General features: G+C 48.0%; 1 protein-coding gene across 3 annotated transcripts in view; it reads right to left on the bottom strand.

Moving 5' to 3' along the window:
- Window positions 1-15,157, bottom strand: part of LOC106737774 (zinc finger protein OZF) — a 34,652-nt gene extending 19,495 nt beyond the window's left edge. The window contains exons 1-3 of one of the 3 annotated variants that reach the window (XM_059732508.1): window positions 15,084-15,157; window positions 14,144-14,272; window positions 13,502-13,628 (exon numbers count right to left, since the gene is read on the bottom strand). In XM_059732508.1, coding sequence (XP_059588491.1) covers window positions 13,502-13,628; window positions 14,144-14,167 — 151 coding nt within the window. In that variant the 5' untranslated portion in view covers window positions 14,168-14,272; window positions 15,084-15,157. The other 2 variants (XM_059732506.1, XM_059732507.1) reach the window with 2 other exon arrangements.
- Window positions 15,158-17,422: the final 2,265 nt, after the last annotated feature.

Raw genomic sequence — 17,422 nt, forward strand, 5'->3', positions numbered from 1 at the left:
TTTTTTCATAGTTAAATCTAAATTAATCAGGATGGGAGGCTAAAGGTGAATAGTGTTATAAGTCACATTTTCTTTTCAAACTCTAGGTACATTTTAGGGCTAGTATTACAGATCCAGACATGCTTCAGGGATTTTTTTTTTTAAACAAACGTTTGTATTCTTAACATTTTGATTGCATGTTTTTACTAACTGCAGTTTATATTTAAGTATAGACAGCATGCTGCATATGTGATGAACACAAAGAAAAAATAGTTGTTATGAAGACTGGTATGAGTTTATTTACATGTTTAAACCAGGACTGATGCAAGGCTGATATAGAGTTGATTATGCTTGTCACAACCCAAGGGTGTGATTTTTGTTTGTGTGCGCTTTGGCACTGCTGAATTATTTCCCGCCCTTTGTAGCTTTCTTTGCAGGGTGCATTTCTGAGCTGCAGAAAGGAGATGCACGTTGCAAGGAGTTCCTGCCATTCGTATTCAAATTTATGTCCCACTGTTGGTCAGTTCTAAATTATTCTTATGTGGCGGCTAGTGATTGGCTTGCTAGCCGTGTAAGAGGCTTGAGCGGTTTCCGCCCAAGTTGGAGGACTCCACGAGCATCAGGAGGAGGAGACTTCACGTCTCGTGAAGATCTCTAAGCGCTGCGGAGCCTATCAGACCCAGCGTGTATTTCAAGAAGGCTATAGGGGTCTGATCAACCTCTCGCCTCTCCTCGTCGCCGCCTGATCCCTCGACGTACCCTTCCCTGCGTGCAAAGTTCCACGGAGCCTAGCAAACTTTGTGTGAGTGAATCCAGGGCTCTACCCGGGGTTCGAGTCCTGCAGTTTTTTTCTTCCTGTCACCGAAACCCCATTGCGACGTACTCCTGAGGTTTCTGTTCATCTCCCGTTGCCGAAACCCCATTGCGACATACCCATACGTTCTGCAGGTTTGAGTTTTTTGTTTTGTTTTGTAACCGCAACTCAAGCAAGTTTTCCTGCCTGCACCGCGACCATCTTCGGTGTAAGTAAAATAATCTTAAATCAACCACTAAGCGTCCGTGCCTAATTCTAGCGTGACACCTGCCTTCCCCGACCCGGCGTGTCCGGGATGCTGGCCACAGCCCGTCGCGCGAAAAAAGGGCCTTGGACTGCTCCCGGCCCGCACAATGCTTACTTTTATTTAAAATTCAGCAATTGGCATAATGCTAAAACAATATCGTTGCTTGTTTTTAAACACTGTTGTTGTTGTTCCAGTATATTTTATTTTGCTTTTCCCCCAACCACTTATTTGGTGATTAAAGGTAATTTTTTTTTAACCCCCACCCCCATTAACAAATGTCTGGTTATATCTGTGCCTTTCTGTCTTTTGTAAAGTTAACAGGGCTACCAGCCTGCTAAAAGGTCCTTCTTATCCTTTGATGCTGTAAAAATGAGAGCACACCATGAAAGAATGAATAAAGGACTGATGCATGATCTGGTAATTAAAACTAATACACTGTTTTAACGATCAGCTACTGCTTAGTATTATTTGTGTAGATACCAATCAATGAGGAAACCTTTAATAAAATTATATAGTGATTCCTAAGCACTGTTGTATAGTTCAGATAGCATTTTACCAAATTCTATAACAGGGGTCACAGAAGCTGCTACCAGAGTCTTCGAGCCACAGTAGAGCTGAACCTAACAGCAGAGTCACACCCAAGCTATTGAAGCCTTAACACCAGAACTGTGGACAATCCAGTGCAATCGCACTTCGTGAGATACGTAGATAGCCAGCCCACCCGCCCTTCTGGATCCTCAGAGTTTAATGCACCACAAAGTCCTGAGTAGAAACACAACCCTTCACAAACCCACAGCACATGCTTCAAGGGTGAATAAAAAGCCAAGGCCTGAAAAGACACATATATTACAGAAAACTCTAATTTGCAAGGGGCTTTATCCCCACTAGTTTAAAGTAGGGTACAACAACCACATAACCAACTCCACTGAAACACCCTGAGCCTATGCATTGAGGCCAGAGAACATGGTATGGCTCCTGAGATCAGGGATCTGAGAGTTCAAAAAACAAAAAAAAAAAACCCCCAACCCCTCCCCTCCCCGCAACAAAAAACTGATCATAAATCCTGAACAGATGTGCTTTAAAAAAGGAGAGACCTGAAACTGCATACACATATTTAACAACCTTTTGCAGGGCTGTGATTTGTTTTCCTATAGAAGCACTACTGGGGTTTGCCTTAATGAGCTGTTGGAGATGTATGAAAACTGCCTAGGGAAAAAAACATCAAATATTTTTTCTTACAAAACAGATACTGAGCTGGAAAATTCCAAAAGAGGGTTATTAATTTAATATTGTAACCATCATATAAAAATTCCTGCAAAGATTCTCAAAGAAATAATACAAAAAGGGAATACTAGGGGGGAAAATTAAGTAATGGAAGTTTTTCTTCATAACCAGAAACCAGGGCTTTGTAATAAAGTCACCTACAGCTCTGTTATAACAATAAAGAGTTTGATGCAGATACAGTTTTGGAATACAGGGAAAGAGGTTGTACTTAGACTCACTGTAAATGTATTAGGTGATACCAAGTCAAATAAGAAAAAAACAGGTGGGAAGGTGGGAAACCTGGTGGTGGGTTACTGAGCTACTGAAGAAAAGAGAGATGTCATCAATAAATGGGAAAATAAATTTGGAACAAGCTGTTTCTGCAAAAAAAGATAAGCTGTAAAGAGGAGAGTAACAAGAGAAGCAGCATTAAGTGACGTAGGCTGCTTGTACATGCCATGGGGGTTTAGTTCCATTTAGTTCTCCCTAAATAGAAATGGTGTGGAGGCCCAATCCTTATCTGCCTCTTTGGTGGCAGGGAGGAGGGAAGATTGGCAAGCTGCTGGCAGGCCAAGTGGTCTCCAAGCTGTACAGGGGGCCCCCCAGGCGGTCCCAAGAAGTGCTGCAACCATGGAAGGAGCACTGCCCCCTCCTCCCGCTGCAGAGGGAAGCACTGAGGCCCCACACAGCTCAGGCAGGTAGGCTCCAGAGAGAAAAGAGAGAATTCAGTCAATCAATGAGGTTCATTGTTTTTTTTTCCCCTTCAATGGAGCCTGCCTGCACAGGCTGCCACCAGGTCTCTCAGCCCCCAAGCTGCATGGGGCCTGCCAAGCCCAAGCACATCAGCTTCTAGTGATCCATGCACTGTTGCACTATGTTAGGTAGCAAACTAAAACACCTCAGATGTGCTTTAATCTTGCTGTGGGCCAAAGTCATTTAAAGTTGAATATGCTGCGGAGCATGCAAACAGCAACACCATTAATGTTTAATGTTTAATAATTAATTAAACAGCAACTGCCTGTACACAAATGCCAGGAGCTTGGGGAATAAGCAGGAGGAGCTCATTCTCCTGCTAAATGCAAATAATTATGATGTCATAGGGATAACGGAGACCTGGTGGGACTCCACCCATGACTGGACCACGGGTATAGATGGCTATACCCTGTACAGGAGGGACCGTGTAGATAAGAGGGGCGGGGGTGTAGCTCTCCATGTTAAGGAAAGCTACGCGTCCCTGCAAGTCGATATTGGCGCCCAGGGTGGATGACTGGAGACCCTCTGGGTTAAAATCCGTGGGGAACACGGCACAGAGGACACAATGGTGGGAGTCTACTACAGACCTCCCACCCAAAGTCCTGAGCTTGACCAGGAGTTTGCCCGGGAACTGGCTGAGGCCGCATGCTCCAGGACCATGGTTGTCATGGGTGACTTCAATTACCCGGACATCTCGTGGCAGGATCGCTCAGCAAAATCCGAGCGGTCGCAAAGCTTCCTCCCATGCACGGATGACCTCTACCTGATTCAAGAAGTCTATGGGCCAACAAGAGGCAAAGCACTGCTCAACCTGGTACTGGCTACTGGGGATGCCCTAGTCAGTGACCTAGTGATCGATAGGAAGTTGCGTGACAGCGACCACGAGCTGATCACCTTCACCATCTGCCGAAAAGCTGGCAAGTCAGTCAGCAACACGGAAGTCCCTGACTTCAGGAAAGCCGACTTTGACAAGCTCAGGAGGCTTGTCAGTGAGGACCTAACGGACCATGACCATGGGGAGAGGGGAGTTCAAGAAGAGTGGTTACTCCTCAAGGGAGCGATCCTCAATGCACAAACTAAGGCTATTCCATCTCGGAGGAAAGGCAGCAAGAGGGCACAGCAGCCCCCCTGGCTCTCCAGGGACCTAGCAGACCTCCTGAGGCTAAAAAGAAAGGCCTACAAAGGATGGAGGATGGGAGCCACCTCCAAGGAGGATTATTCTGCACTGGTCCGGTCCTGCAGGAAGCATACCAGGAAAGCCAAGGCTGCAACTGAACTCCAACTAGCTTTGAGCATCAAGGACAATAAAAAGTCCTTTTTCGGATATGTGGGGAGCCGGAGGAAAAGCAGGGGCAACACTGGACCCCAGCTGAACCAGATGGGGCAACTGACGCCCAGGAAAAAGCCAACCTATTAAATGGGTACTTTGCGTCGGTCTTTCATCAGTCCCATGGGACGCCTATGCCCGCTACGCGACAGGGAAGTCCGGGTGAGGGTGATCCCCTGCCCTCCATTAATGCTGACCTCGTAAAGGAACATCTTGAGAAGCTGGATACCTTCAAGTCAGCAGGCCCTGACAATCTTCACCCCAGGGTACTCAAGGAGCTGGCAAGCATCATAGCCCAGCCTCTAGCGTGGATCTTTGAAAACTCTTGGCGCTTTGGTGTAGTGCCCGAAGACTGGAAGAATGCCAATGTGGTGCCTATCTTCAAGAAAGAGAGGAAAGTGGATCCGGCTAACTGTAGGCCCATTAGCCTGACTTCTATCCCGGGGAAGATCTTAGAATAGTTTATTAAAGAGGCCATCCTTAATGGACTGGCCGACGCCAACATCTTAAGGGATAGCCAGCACGGGTTTGTTGCGGGTAGGTCTTGCTTGACCAATCTCATTTCCTTCTACGACCAGGTGACCTATTACCTGGACAAGGGAGAAGAGATTGATGTCATATATCTTGACTTCAAAAAAGCCTTCGATCTGGTATCCCATGATCACCTCTTGGCGAAACTGGCCAATTGTCGCCTTGGGTCCACCACGATCCACTGGCTGGAAAATTGGCTCCGAGGTCAGACCCAGAGGGTAGTAATTGATGGAAGTCACTCATCGTGGTGTCCTGTGACCAGTGGGGTCCCCCAAGACCCTGTCCTTGGACCCATATTGTTCAACATCTTCATTAATGATATGGACACTGGAGTCAGAAGCGGACTGGCCAAGTTCGCTGATGACACCAAATTTTGGGGCAAAGCATCCACACCAGAAGACAGGTGGGTGATCCAGGCTGACCTGGACAGGCTTAGCAAGTGGGCAGACGAGAATCTGGTGTTCAACGCCGATAAATGCAAGGTTCTCCACCTTGGGAAGAAAAACCCGCAGCATCCTTATAGGCTCGGCAGTGCTATGCTGGCTAGCACTATGGAAGAAAGAGACTTGGGGGTCATCATTGACCACAAGATGAACATGAGCCTGCAATGCGATGCTGCGGCTAGTAAAGCGACCAAAACACTGGCTTGCATCCATAGATGCTTCTCAAGCAAATCCCAGGATGTCATTCTCCCCTTGTACTCAGTCTTGGTGAGGCCGCAGCTGGAGTACTGGGCTCCACAATTCAAAAAGGATGTGGAGAAGCTTGAGAGAATCCAGAGAAGAGCCACGCGCATGACCAGAGGTCAGGGAAGCAGACCCTACGATGACAGGCTGAGAGCCATGGGGCTCTTTAGCCTGGAAAAGCGCAGGCTCAGGGGTGATCTGATGGCCACCTATAAGTTTATCAGGGGTGACCACCAGTATCTGGGGGAACGTTTGTTCACCAGAGCGCCCCTAGGGATGACAACTAGGTCGAACGGTCATAAACTACTACAAGACCGTTTCAGGCTGGACATGAGGAAGAATTCCTTTACTATCCGAGCCCCCAAGGTCTGGAACAGCCTGCCACCAGAGGTGGTTCAAGCGCCTTCATTGAACGCCTTCAAGAGCAAACTGGATGCTTATCTTGCTGGGATCCTATGACCCCAGCTGACGTCCTGCCCTTTGGGCGGGGGGCTGGACTCGATGATCTTCCGAGGTCCCTTCCAGCCCTAATGTCTATGAAATCTAATTAAAGCAGTGCAAAGGGGCATTTAAGCCACTTTGTATATGCCACCAAATTGACCTTTAAAATGTTCATAGTTGAAACTGAACTGAAGATAACTCAGCAGTAGGTAGTATGAGAAAATGTTTGGTAATCTGGCTAAAAATCCACTAATCATGAACAAAGGATTTGGATAATGATGTATTAGTGATGGGAAAAGGGGATTAACAGTTTAGCTAAAATAAGTCTTTCACACCAGAAGAAGGAATTTTGAGAATCTTCTGAAAAGAGAATATCCCAGAAGATGTCTACATCCATTGACTCTGTCTCTCAGTGAAGTAGCAATTCCAGCTGGCAGAGCAAAGGAAATCAGAAGAGAGAAAGTAAACTGAAAGAAACAGAAAAATGGCAGGGTCATATGCCCAACTAGTGGGAATTGCATAAGTATTAAGAGGTGGAGGGTAATGGGGGTTACTGCATTTCATCCACAAAATTGAACAGGACACAAAATATTCCAGGTAAGTGGTAACTAAATGTAATTTCACTATTCTTGTTCAAACTGAAAAGTAGTAGAGGCAGTCCTCAGACTTACAATGCAATTGGTTCCTGAAAACCGTGTCTTAAGTCAAAACGTTGTCACTAGGAACCAATTTTCCTATAGGAGCAATGTTATAAATGGGGGATCAGTTCCTTTAGCTCAACAGCTATGTCCAGCGGGTAAGTCTGTTGTGGTGGGGGGAGAGAAGTGGGGTGGGGGCAGAACAATGCCCCCACAGCGAGGGAGGGATTGGGGCTCGAGCAAACGCTGCCCAGGTGGGGCGGGAGGCATGAAGCAGGGGGTGGCAGCTCCTGCCGCTGTGTGCCGCCAGTCCAGGAGAATATGGGGAGGTATGTGCCCTTAGGTCTGAGCAGGGCAGGCAGCAGCAGGTGCTGGGAGCGGTGGCTATGTCCTCCCACTGATTGCCCGGTTGGGGCAGGGCAGGCGCAGGCACTATGCTGTCTCCAGACAAGCACCGTGCAGCAGCAGGAGCCGTCCCAGCCTCCCCACAGCTCCCAGACAACCCACAGCTTCATCCTGCATCCCCCTTCCACCCTGCCCCAGCTGGGCAAGTGACAGCAGCAGCAGGGCATGGGAGGGTGCCCCCAGATCAAGGCAGGTGGCGGAGCAGGGGCTAACGGGGGCGGGGGGCTGCAGCCACCTAAAAGTTTGCCATAGCCCCCATCACAGCTCCCACTGCCATCCCGGTGCAGCCCCAGGCCTGCCTGCCCCGCACAGATCTGAGGCACATGTCTCCACCCATGCCCTCCTAGACCACACCACCCCCTCCCCACACCCCTCTACCCTGGCTGGGCAGTGCTTGCCCCAGTCCCAATTTCTCCTGCACTTGCCCTACCACGTCCCTTCCATCACAACGGACCTACCAGCTGAGCGCAGCTGTGTCAAACGTCATAAAGTCAAGACATGCATTGGAACCTCAAAACAGGGTGCAAATTTATAAAAGTTGCACATGCCATTCGTTGTAACTCGAAAAGTCGTAAATCAAGGATCGCCTGTATCTGCCAATGTTCCAATGATAGGAGCCCACATTTATTTTAAAAATTGAAAAAGAAATTGGAAAACAAAATGATGGAAAAAAGAGATAGCGAAGTTAGATGCAAGAGGACCAAAATCAGTGAACTCAGCTTGGTTTTCAGAAAAAAAAGATTCCAAGAAATCCTCAGACACTTAAAAAAAAGTAAAGAGAAGAGAAGAATAAACCACTAGCAACATCCTATCCTTCCCCCATTCAAGCAAACCAAGAGACATAATATTATGTTTGTATTGTCTTGAACAAAAGCAGCAAATTCAGAAGAAGGCAAGAGACTTCTGATCCTACTCCAGGAAGATATAAAATACAAGTGTTTCAAAACTTGTCACAGGCAACATTAAAGAGAACGAAAGAACTAAGTAAAATGGCAGCATCTCTCAGAAAAGCAAAGAAGATATAGATGGGATTTTCCTTTTCAACTTCTTTACACATTAACAGCAGTACATTTATACAAGAGAAAAAGAATGTCTTAAGTTTCGTTTCTTGAGAATTTTAATGGAAAACACCCTGGAATCTCAGCCTGAGACTGACACAGACTGCAAGAAACAACACTGTAATACTGAATAGCAAGTTGGTAAGCTCAAAAGAAAGAAGATGCCAAAACACAAAGAAAAGGAGACAGAGAAGTCACCAAAGTAGGGGTATTCAAGAAAATTTGAGTGGGCCTGAACAAAAGCATGAATGAAAAGAAAAATAAAAAAAAACTATCACAAGACAAAAAAAAAGATAAAAGAGCAATGGTAGGAACCAAAGTAATTAGGAAAATGAGGAAGTAAAGATCTAAGGCTAAAAGAAAAAAGAAAGAGAGAGAGGATAGTATAGGGGATATGGGAGGGATAGAAATATAGTGCAACACTGAGTCTTGGGGGAGACCTGGAATATGGCTGTGGCACAGCTCTCTCCAGAAAACAATATCTGACAAGCTATAATATAGTGGTACAACTCCCCTACGGTGGGTGTCAGGAACTTCCCAGGAAGGAATTCATGATTTTATGTAGAGGGATTAAATATGCCTTTCTAGCCGAGGGCTGTAATGAATAGCCACATTTTAGGATACAAAAAAAATCAAGATCATTTGGGGTTCCAAATAAAGGGGAAATTGTACTGGGGAAATAATAGGGGAGACACAGGAGCTTTAGTAAATAAAGTTATTGGAGCTGAGCTGCCTGCCCTGGACTGGTACTTGAATCTCAGGTGAAGCTTTCCCCCTGCCCCACCCCACCCCATGTTGTTTAGAGAAAAGAACCTTGTCTTGCATACAAGTAAATACAGTAATTAACGAATGAGGTAAATACGGCAATGATTATCTAACACATACAGCTATAGACATAATAGACAGAGGTGTGTGTGTGTACAGTGTAGATATATGTATTAAGATAGGTAGATATTAGGCATTTGTATACAGATCTATATAAATGCACAGGAAACAAACAGTATTACTATTACTGGTATACTAAGTAGACGAAACAATCTATATATATATTTTAATTCTTATATTACAGAGAGATGAAGGCAATGCCAGCTCATATATATCTAGCTATACAGACATACACACAAGGGCATTTCAGAAACTAATGTCAATTTCCCTTAGAACTCCTGTAAGAGAAAAAACCTCAGGATCTATTTCAAAAGAAAACCTTATAGCATCTTTTAAGTTGCAATGCTGTAGGTTCATCTGAACAGATTTTTGCCATGCATTATAAGTGGTTGTCACAGACATACAGCATGACCAGTTATGTTGTCATTAGTTTCTAGAACACCTTTGTACACTTTCACCAGACATTCCAACAGTATCTCTAGCCAGACTTGAATATTAACAAACAGGCAACCCCCCACTTACGTGGTTTCACTATAGCACTCATTAAAAATATCTCCCTGGTTTAGCTTAGTGCTCAGCAGTTTCATTATAATGCTCAGTGTGGGGGGTGGGGAGCAGCAGTGGCAGCAGCAGCAGAGTGAAGTGGTGAGTGGTAGGTGGCAGGGCCCAGGGTGGGGTGGCAGGAGCCTAGAGTCCCCTCCAGCACATGGTGCTGGAGCAGGCAGGGGGATGGGTAGCATAAGCATGGAGCCTGGACTGGTGGGGCCCAGGGCAGGGTGGCAGGAGCCCAGGGTCTGCTCCAGCACATGGTGCTGGAGCAGTCGGTGGGCAAGGAGGAGTGGCAGTGGCAGCAGGGGGGCTGGCACCCAGGGCCAGGGCTGGCAGAAGCACAGGACCAGAGGCCAGGGCCGGCAGGAGTGCGGGGCCTGGGCCAGTGCAAGCCAGTGCTCAAGGACACGTGTGCAGTGTCCCCCACCCCAGGCCACAGCAGAGCCAAGCCCGCAGAGCCCCACCATCCCTGGGCTGCAGCCTGTGACCTGTTCCGCTCCGGTCATGCACTCACCCGCTGAAGCCCTGCTTCTCACTGTTAATCCCTGCCTTCTAGCTGTTAATCCCTGGGTGGGCAAGTCCCCGACTCAGGCCCTGCAGGTGCGGTGGCTGGTGGCCAGTGGGTGTGGGCCAGCAGGGGCTACTGTGGCAGCAGAACAATGAGGACGGGAGGATCCAATGCCTTCCCTGGCGGAGCCTGCACAGTGCCTTGCTGGGAGCAGCAGGGCCAGGGCTGGCAGGAGTGCAGGAACCAATTATATTTATTTACATTAAACCCTATGGGAAAATGGATCTCACCTAACACGGTTTCGCTTAGCGCTTGGTTTTTCTGGAACCAATTAAGAGTGCTAAGCGGAGGTTGCCTGTATATAAACAGTATAGTACACATGATAAGTTATAAGAATTCATAGAATCATAGAAAGTTAGGGTTGGAAGGAATCTCAGGAGGTTATTTAATCCAACCCCCCACTCAAAGCAGAACCACCCTCAACTAGATCATCCCAGGGAAGGCTGTCTAGCCAGGTCTTAAAAACCTCCAAGGATGGAGACTCCAGAACCTATCTAGGTAAGCTGTTCCAGTGCTTTACTATCCTCCTAGTGAAAAAATTCTTCCTAATATCTAACCTAAACTTCCCTTGCTGCAACTTGAGACTGTTGCTCCTTGTTCTGTCGTCTGTCCCATCCTCTTTCAAACTAGCCTTCAGGTTCATAGATTCATAGATGCTAGGTTCGGAAGGGACCTCAATAGATCATCGAGTCTGACCCCCTGCATAGGCAGGAAAGAGTGCTGGGTCTAGATGATGCTTATCTAACCTCCTCTGGAAGACCCCCAGGGTAGGGGAGAGCACCACCTCCCTTGGGAGCCCGTTCCAGACTCTAACTGTGAAGAAGTTCTTCCTAATGTCCAATCTAAATCTGGTCTCTGCTAGCTTGTGGCCATTATTTCTTGTAACCCCTGGGGGCGCCTTGGTGAATAAATACTCACCAATTCTCTTCTGTGCCCCCGTGATGAACTTATAGGCAGCCACAAGGTCGCCTCTCAACCTTCTCTTGCGGAGGCTGAAAAGGTCCAGTTTCTCTAGTCTCTTCTCATAGGGCTTGGTCTGCAGGCCGTTAACCATACGAGTGGCCCTTCTCTGGACCCTCTCCAGGTTATCCGTATCCCTCTTGAAGTGCGGTGCCCAGAATTGCAGCAGTACTCCAACTGCGGTCTGACCAGCGCTCGATAGAGGGGAAGTATCACCTCCTTGGACCTATTCATCATGCAATGACGAACAGGTCCAAAGGTAGTTGAAGACTGCTATTAAATCCTACCTGAGTCTTCTATTCTGCAAACTAAACAAGCCGAGCTCCCTCAGCCTCTCCTCATAAGTTCTGTCCCCCAGCCCTGAACCATTTTTGTTGCCCTCCGTTGGACTCTCTCCAATTTGTCCGCACACTTTCTGTAGTGGGGGGTCCAAAACTGAACACAGTACTCCAGATGTGGCCTCACCGTTGTTTAAAAAGTTTTAAAAGAAAAAAAAAAAAAAGGTAAAGAAAAAATAATGAAGCTACACCAAAGAGGACTGCAAAACAAAACAAAAGAACCCAGCAAGAATTGGCTTGGTTTTAGAAAAAGGAAAGATTACAGAAAATCTTTACTTTTTTCAAGAAAAGTAAAGAAAAGAATAAACTGCTAGATGTCATGACCCAAAGGTATGATTTTGTGTGTGCTTCGGCACTAGAATTATCCCCGTGGGATTACAGCTTCATTGCACGGTGGAGTTTTGCTGCATAGAGAACCCGCGTGCAAGGGAAAAGTTCCCGCCACTTTGCAGCTGTCTTTGCAGGGTGCATTTCTCAAGTTGCGACAGAAATGCACGGTGCAAAGGAGTTCCCGCCACCTGTATGCAAATTTGTTCCCCACTATTGGCTAGTTCTAAATTATTCCCACGTGGCGGCTAGCAATTGGCCTGCTAGCCGTATAAGAGGCTTGGGCAGTTTCCGCCCAAGCCGAGGAGGACTCCACATCGATCTCGTGGGGACTCTGGGTACACGGCAGGGCAACAGAAACCTTGTGTGAGATCCAGAGGAGTTTGGCGGCCTGATCCACCGCCCACCTCTTCTCGTCTTCGAACGAAAAAATTATAAGACGTATCTACGAGTTTCCATTTCGGTGGCGCGCTTGTCCAGGACATCCGGAGTTCTGTTTGCGTGGAGCCTAGCAAACTCCACGTGATTGTTCGTGTTCTTTTGTTTGTAACCGCAACTCAAGCAAGTTTTCCAGCCTGCACCGCGACCATCCCGGTGTAAGTAAACAATCTTAAAATCTACCATTACGCGTCTGTGCCTAATTCTAGCTCGGCGCCCGCCCTCTCCGACCTGGCGTGCCTGGGCTGCCAGCCACAGCCCGCGTGCAGCGCGACAAGGGCCGCAGATTCGGACCCGGCCCACACACTAGATACGGTCTTTTTAGATCTACAAAAAGCATTTGAGCAGGTCCCAAAGAAAAAACTTCAGTAAAGCTGGTGGAAGAAAAAAGCAACAGCAAAGTACATCTGGTTAGTAAAATACATGTATGCCAGATCTCCACACTAGTCAGAACTAGGACCTGTAATAAACATCCCTTCAAAGTGATTTAGTTCACCAAGGCTCTGCATTCAGCCCACTTCATCAGTGATCACTATTATAGCAAAAGCACTTAGCTCCCCTGCACTGTAGATTATGTTTGCAAGCAACCTCCTGAAATACAGAGATTTTAGAGGGACAAGAAAACTTTATCAAATGGCAGAGTGAGCTTGAGAGCACAGGTCTTAAAGTAAACACAGCAAAGACAACAAAAGACACGTGATCTGTGGAAATGGAGACATCAGAAAGGCAAACAGGCAGAAACTTACAGCAACTCCTTGTTAGAAGTACCTGGGTTCTACTGTGGAAAAAGTATCCCCAGAAGACAATTTGAGGAAATGGAAGAGCCTTGCATTAAAGCAGATGTTGGTAATACCTCTATGGATTTATGCAGGGTAGTAACCAAAGAGAACAGAGTGTATTAGATACCTCTGAAATGTAATGGCTAGGACAGTTAATTTTGGGATGATACAATAAGAAAGAGGGGTATAAGACCACTTCCCTAAGTTAGGGCACTTGGTGAATATCTAAGAACAATGGGTTGGAGATGGTGTGAACATGCCAGGAAAGAAAAGGAAGATCAGCTTGCAAAATAATTGCTGAATATGGAAGCAGCAGGAGTTGGGCCAAAAGGAAGACCCAAGAGAAGGAGAGCGGAGCAAATAAAGAAGGATACGAAAATACGAAGCAGAACACAGGCTTGATCAGTGACAGAGCAGTGGGAGAAAGTAATATTCATGGGGGAAGACTGCAAAGGAAAGACAGGAAAGTGAAATTTCTCAGCTCACATCGCTATGTACAAGCAACAGAACTTTACCCAAGGAAACAAGGGCTTGGTAATTCCTCAGCATCTGCTCCTGGTAAAGCACCTTGTCTCCATCTCTCAGCAGCTCCCACTCCTTCTGAGTGAAGTACAGCGCCACGTCCTCAAAGGCCTCCCAGCGCTGCAGACGCACAAAAAAAATCACACAATCAGCCCCTTTACTCCAACCTCAGCCAGACCCCACAGCCCTAATCCTTTTCCTGTAGTACAAAGTTGTGCCAGTCTGGCCATGATGAGCATGGATGTAGAACTTCCCATCCTTCAACTGACATGGCTGCCCCAGCAAAGCTCTGCCTGAGTTTTGTTGGCCCATATCATCTAGGGAAGTGCTACAGCTGTTCCCTCCGTTGGTACAATCTACATCATTACTATACCAGCAAAGACACTGTAGTGCAAGTTGCCTGCATCTCATTTGGGGAAGCTGTCTTCCTAGCAGTGCCTAGGGAAAACCCCCTGCCTGGGAAAGGTAACCCTGGGAATTGATCCCTTACCAGCAGGGGCCTCCACAAGAAACCCCAGTGCTTTGCAGGCCAGTGTTAGGCATCTCCCTTTGCTTCTCACACAGCACTGAGATGGAAGCTCTAAAATCCAGAGAGATTTACTGCCCCCACACAACAGAGAGTGCTGAGGTCCTACCTGTGCTGGGGCTGGTGCAGTCATCTCTACTGTGTTCCTCAGAGGATAGAGCAACAGGAAGGGGGATTCTCAGTGGCCTTGAATGGATTGGTGTAAGCTGGACTCAATGGAAAAAAAACCCAACAAAACCTGGAAACAGGAGAAAGAAAGAAATGCAGTATTTCAACTTGATGCACAGAAACTACAATGCTAAAGTCTGTGGAATGAGTGTCCACATGCAAGGCCATATCCAGGTGGTGGGGAGTCCTGAACACCCCTCACCTCTTTTGACTGCACTACATTCCTCCTCCCAGATCCTCTGATGCCAGAAGCAGTTGTCTGAATCACAACCATGAGAATGTGAGAAGTGGATTGGGAGGGGCAGTTGCAAGGGAGCAGAGATGTGCAGGCCAAGGATCACACCCTATGCTATTAAGGCGACCCCAGGAAAGAAAAATGGGCACAGGCCATGACTCAGTTTCCCTGCTCCATTGGTCAAGAAACCCGCTGTCTCCGAGATGTGAGTGAGAATAGAGATCTGAACCTGAACTGTATCAAGCTCCCCACGCTAAGGCAGAGAGGTGGGAATCTGGAGCTTGCCTCAAACCACGAGGTGGGTCTGAGGGCCCCCAGCCCTCACCACTCACCCGGCAGCTAATGTCTGTGTGCTCTGCTGCACTAGCTGCTCCAGGTCCTGTTGCCTGGCTGATCATCACACCCCAACAAACTAATGTCTCGGTTAGAGGAGCTTGCTCTGGCTTCTCTCCTTTCTCCGGATAACATAAAGGCCCCCAGAGACGTCGGGATGTGCACACACGCCTTCAGTTAGTCTACACGGTGCGAACCCGCTCCGGCCCGAGCACGTGCTGCCGCGCCGCCCTCGCAGCCTCCAGCATCCCCTGCCCTGCAGCCCCGCTCCCCGGGCCCCGCCCACCGCTGACGCCACGCTCGCGCCCTAGACCTCATTGGCGTCTGCAGAAGCGAAGTCACTACGGGCGTGTGTAGCTGGGGGGCGGGGCACAGCCTCTGCTGCCGCTCTGGTGGCCTTGGAGGACCGCGACTCTATAGTCGCTCCGCCCTTCCCCCCCGGGCCTTCTTAACCCTTTCTTTCCCGCTGCTTGGCAGTGTGCAACAAGTTTATGCTTGAGCCCTAAGTCTCTTCAGGCCCCTACGAGGCGGAACAGGGGCTGGCCTTAGCTCCTCTCAGCCCTGCCTGGGCTGTCCCCTCAAGCTCCTGCCCTGTTCAGTGGCGCTCCCCTGTTCTTTTGCCCATCACTGTGTTGAGTGTGTGAGGGCTCAGGGCTCACTGGGCTGGGGTCTGGAGGCAGGTCAGGGAAAGTGTCACCATGCCCCTTTTATACATCCATGGTGCTGCATCCACACCTGGAATATGGAGCCCAGGTCTGGTCCCTGCACCTCCAACAGGATGGAGAAGAACTAGAGGAGGTCCAGAGAAGAGCAACCAGGATGATGAATGGTCTGCAGGGGCTTCTATAGGAGGAGAAACCAAATACACTAACGGGAGAGAAAGAGCGTGGATGGCTAGATGGATGGGTGGTGTGGAGTAGATAGACGGATGGATGGACCCCTCCCTGTATTAATATCCCATACCTCCAGGTATTAAGGTCTCAACAACTTTTACTTTTTTTGCTTTAAAGGCACTTGCTTTTTACCAGTTAAATGCATTTGTTGTTCATTTTGGCAAAATAAGAAAAAACTGAATAAGAAAATAAAATACAGTGCTGCTTCATAGTTCTAAGACCAGTTCTAAGGAAAAATACAAATATTTTCTGCTTTTGGTAGATGCACAGTAAAAATATATAACTTCTAAGGACCAACGTGGTCCCCATTTTCAAAAAAGGGAGGAAAGAGGACACAGGAAACTACAGGCCTGTTAGTCTTACCTCAGTCCTGGGGAAGCTCTTTGAAAAAATTATCCAGGAGTACATCTGCGAGAGACCAGCAGGGGAGGCTATGCTTGGGGGCAACCAACATGGGTTCATTAGAGGCAGGTCCTGTCAGACCTACCTGGTGGCCTTCTACAACCAGGTCACAAAATCCTTGGACGCAGATGTTACGGTGGACGTAGTCTTTCTGGACTTTAGTAAGGCCTTCGACACTGTCTCTTACCCCATCCTCATTAAGAAATTAGGCGACTGTGGTGTCGATGCCTGCACAGTCAGATGGGTTGCAAATTGGCTGGAGGGCCACACCCAGAGAGTGGTGATGAACAGGTCTTATTCAACCCGGAGGGATGTGGGCAGTGGGGTCCCCCAGGGCTCAGTCCTCAGGCCCACACTGTTCAACATCTTCATCAGCGACTTGGAGAAGGGGGTGAAAAGCACCTTGTTCAAATTTGCAGATGACACAAAGATGTGGGGAGAAGTGGGCACGCTGGAGGAGAGGGACAGGGTACAACTAGATCTGGACAGGTTACAGAGGTGGGCGAATGAAAACAGGATGGGTTTCAATACTGACAAGTACAAGGTGCTGCTCCTGGGGGGTAAGAACCAGCAGCAGACCTACAGGCTGGGGAACTCCCTTCTCATCAGTGCAGAGGCAGAAAAGGATCTTGGAGTCACTATAGATTCCAAGATGAACATGGTCCGACAGTGTAGGGACGCGGTCAGGAAGGCTAACCGCACCTTGTCATGCATCCACAGATGCATCTCAAGCAGGTCCAAGGAGGTGATCCTCCCCCTCTATGCAACACTGGTCAGGCCGCAGTTGGAGTACTGCATCCAGTTCTGGGCACCCTACTTCAGGAGGGATGTGGCCAGCATTGAGAGGGTGCAGAGGAGGGCCACTTGCATGATCAGGGGGCAGCACGGTAGGCCCTACAAGGAGAGGCTACGGGACCTGAACCTGTTCAACTTCCACAAGAGAAGGCTGAGAGGGGATCTGGTCACTGTCTACAAACTGGCCAAAGGGGACCAGCAGGCATTGGGAGAGTCCCTGTTCCCCTGAGCACTACTAGGAGTAACAAGGAATAATGGCCATAAGTTGACTGAGAGTAGATTCAGGCTAGATATCAGGAGGCACTACTTCACAGTCAAGGCATCTAGGATCTGGAACCAACTTCCAAGAGAACTGGTGCTCGCTCCGACCCTGGGGGTCTTCAAAAGGAGGCTAAATAGACACCTTGCTGGGGTCGTTTGACCCCAGCATTCTTTCCTGCCCATGGCAGGGGGTCGGACTTGATGATGTACTTAGGTCCATTCTGACCCTACCTACTATGCTGACCCTACCTACTGTGAAACTATGAAACTATAAGTACCTGGTTACAAGAAGAAATAAAAA

Source organism: Alligator mississippiensis, chromosome 8 (genome assembly GCF_030867095.1).
Source record: "Alligator mississippiensis isolate rAllMis1 chromosome 8, rAllMis1, whole genome shotgun sequence".
NCBI classification, from domain to species: Eukaryota; Metazoa; Chordata; order Crocodylia; family Alligatoridae; genus Alligator; species Alligator mississippiensis.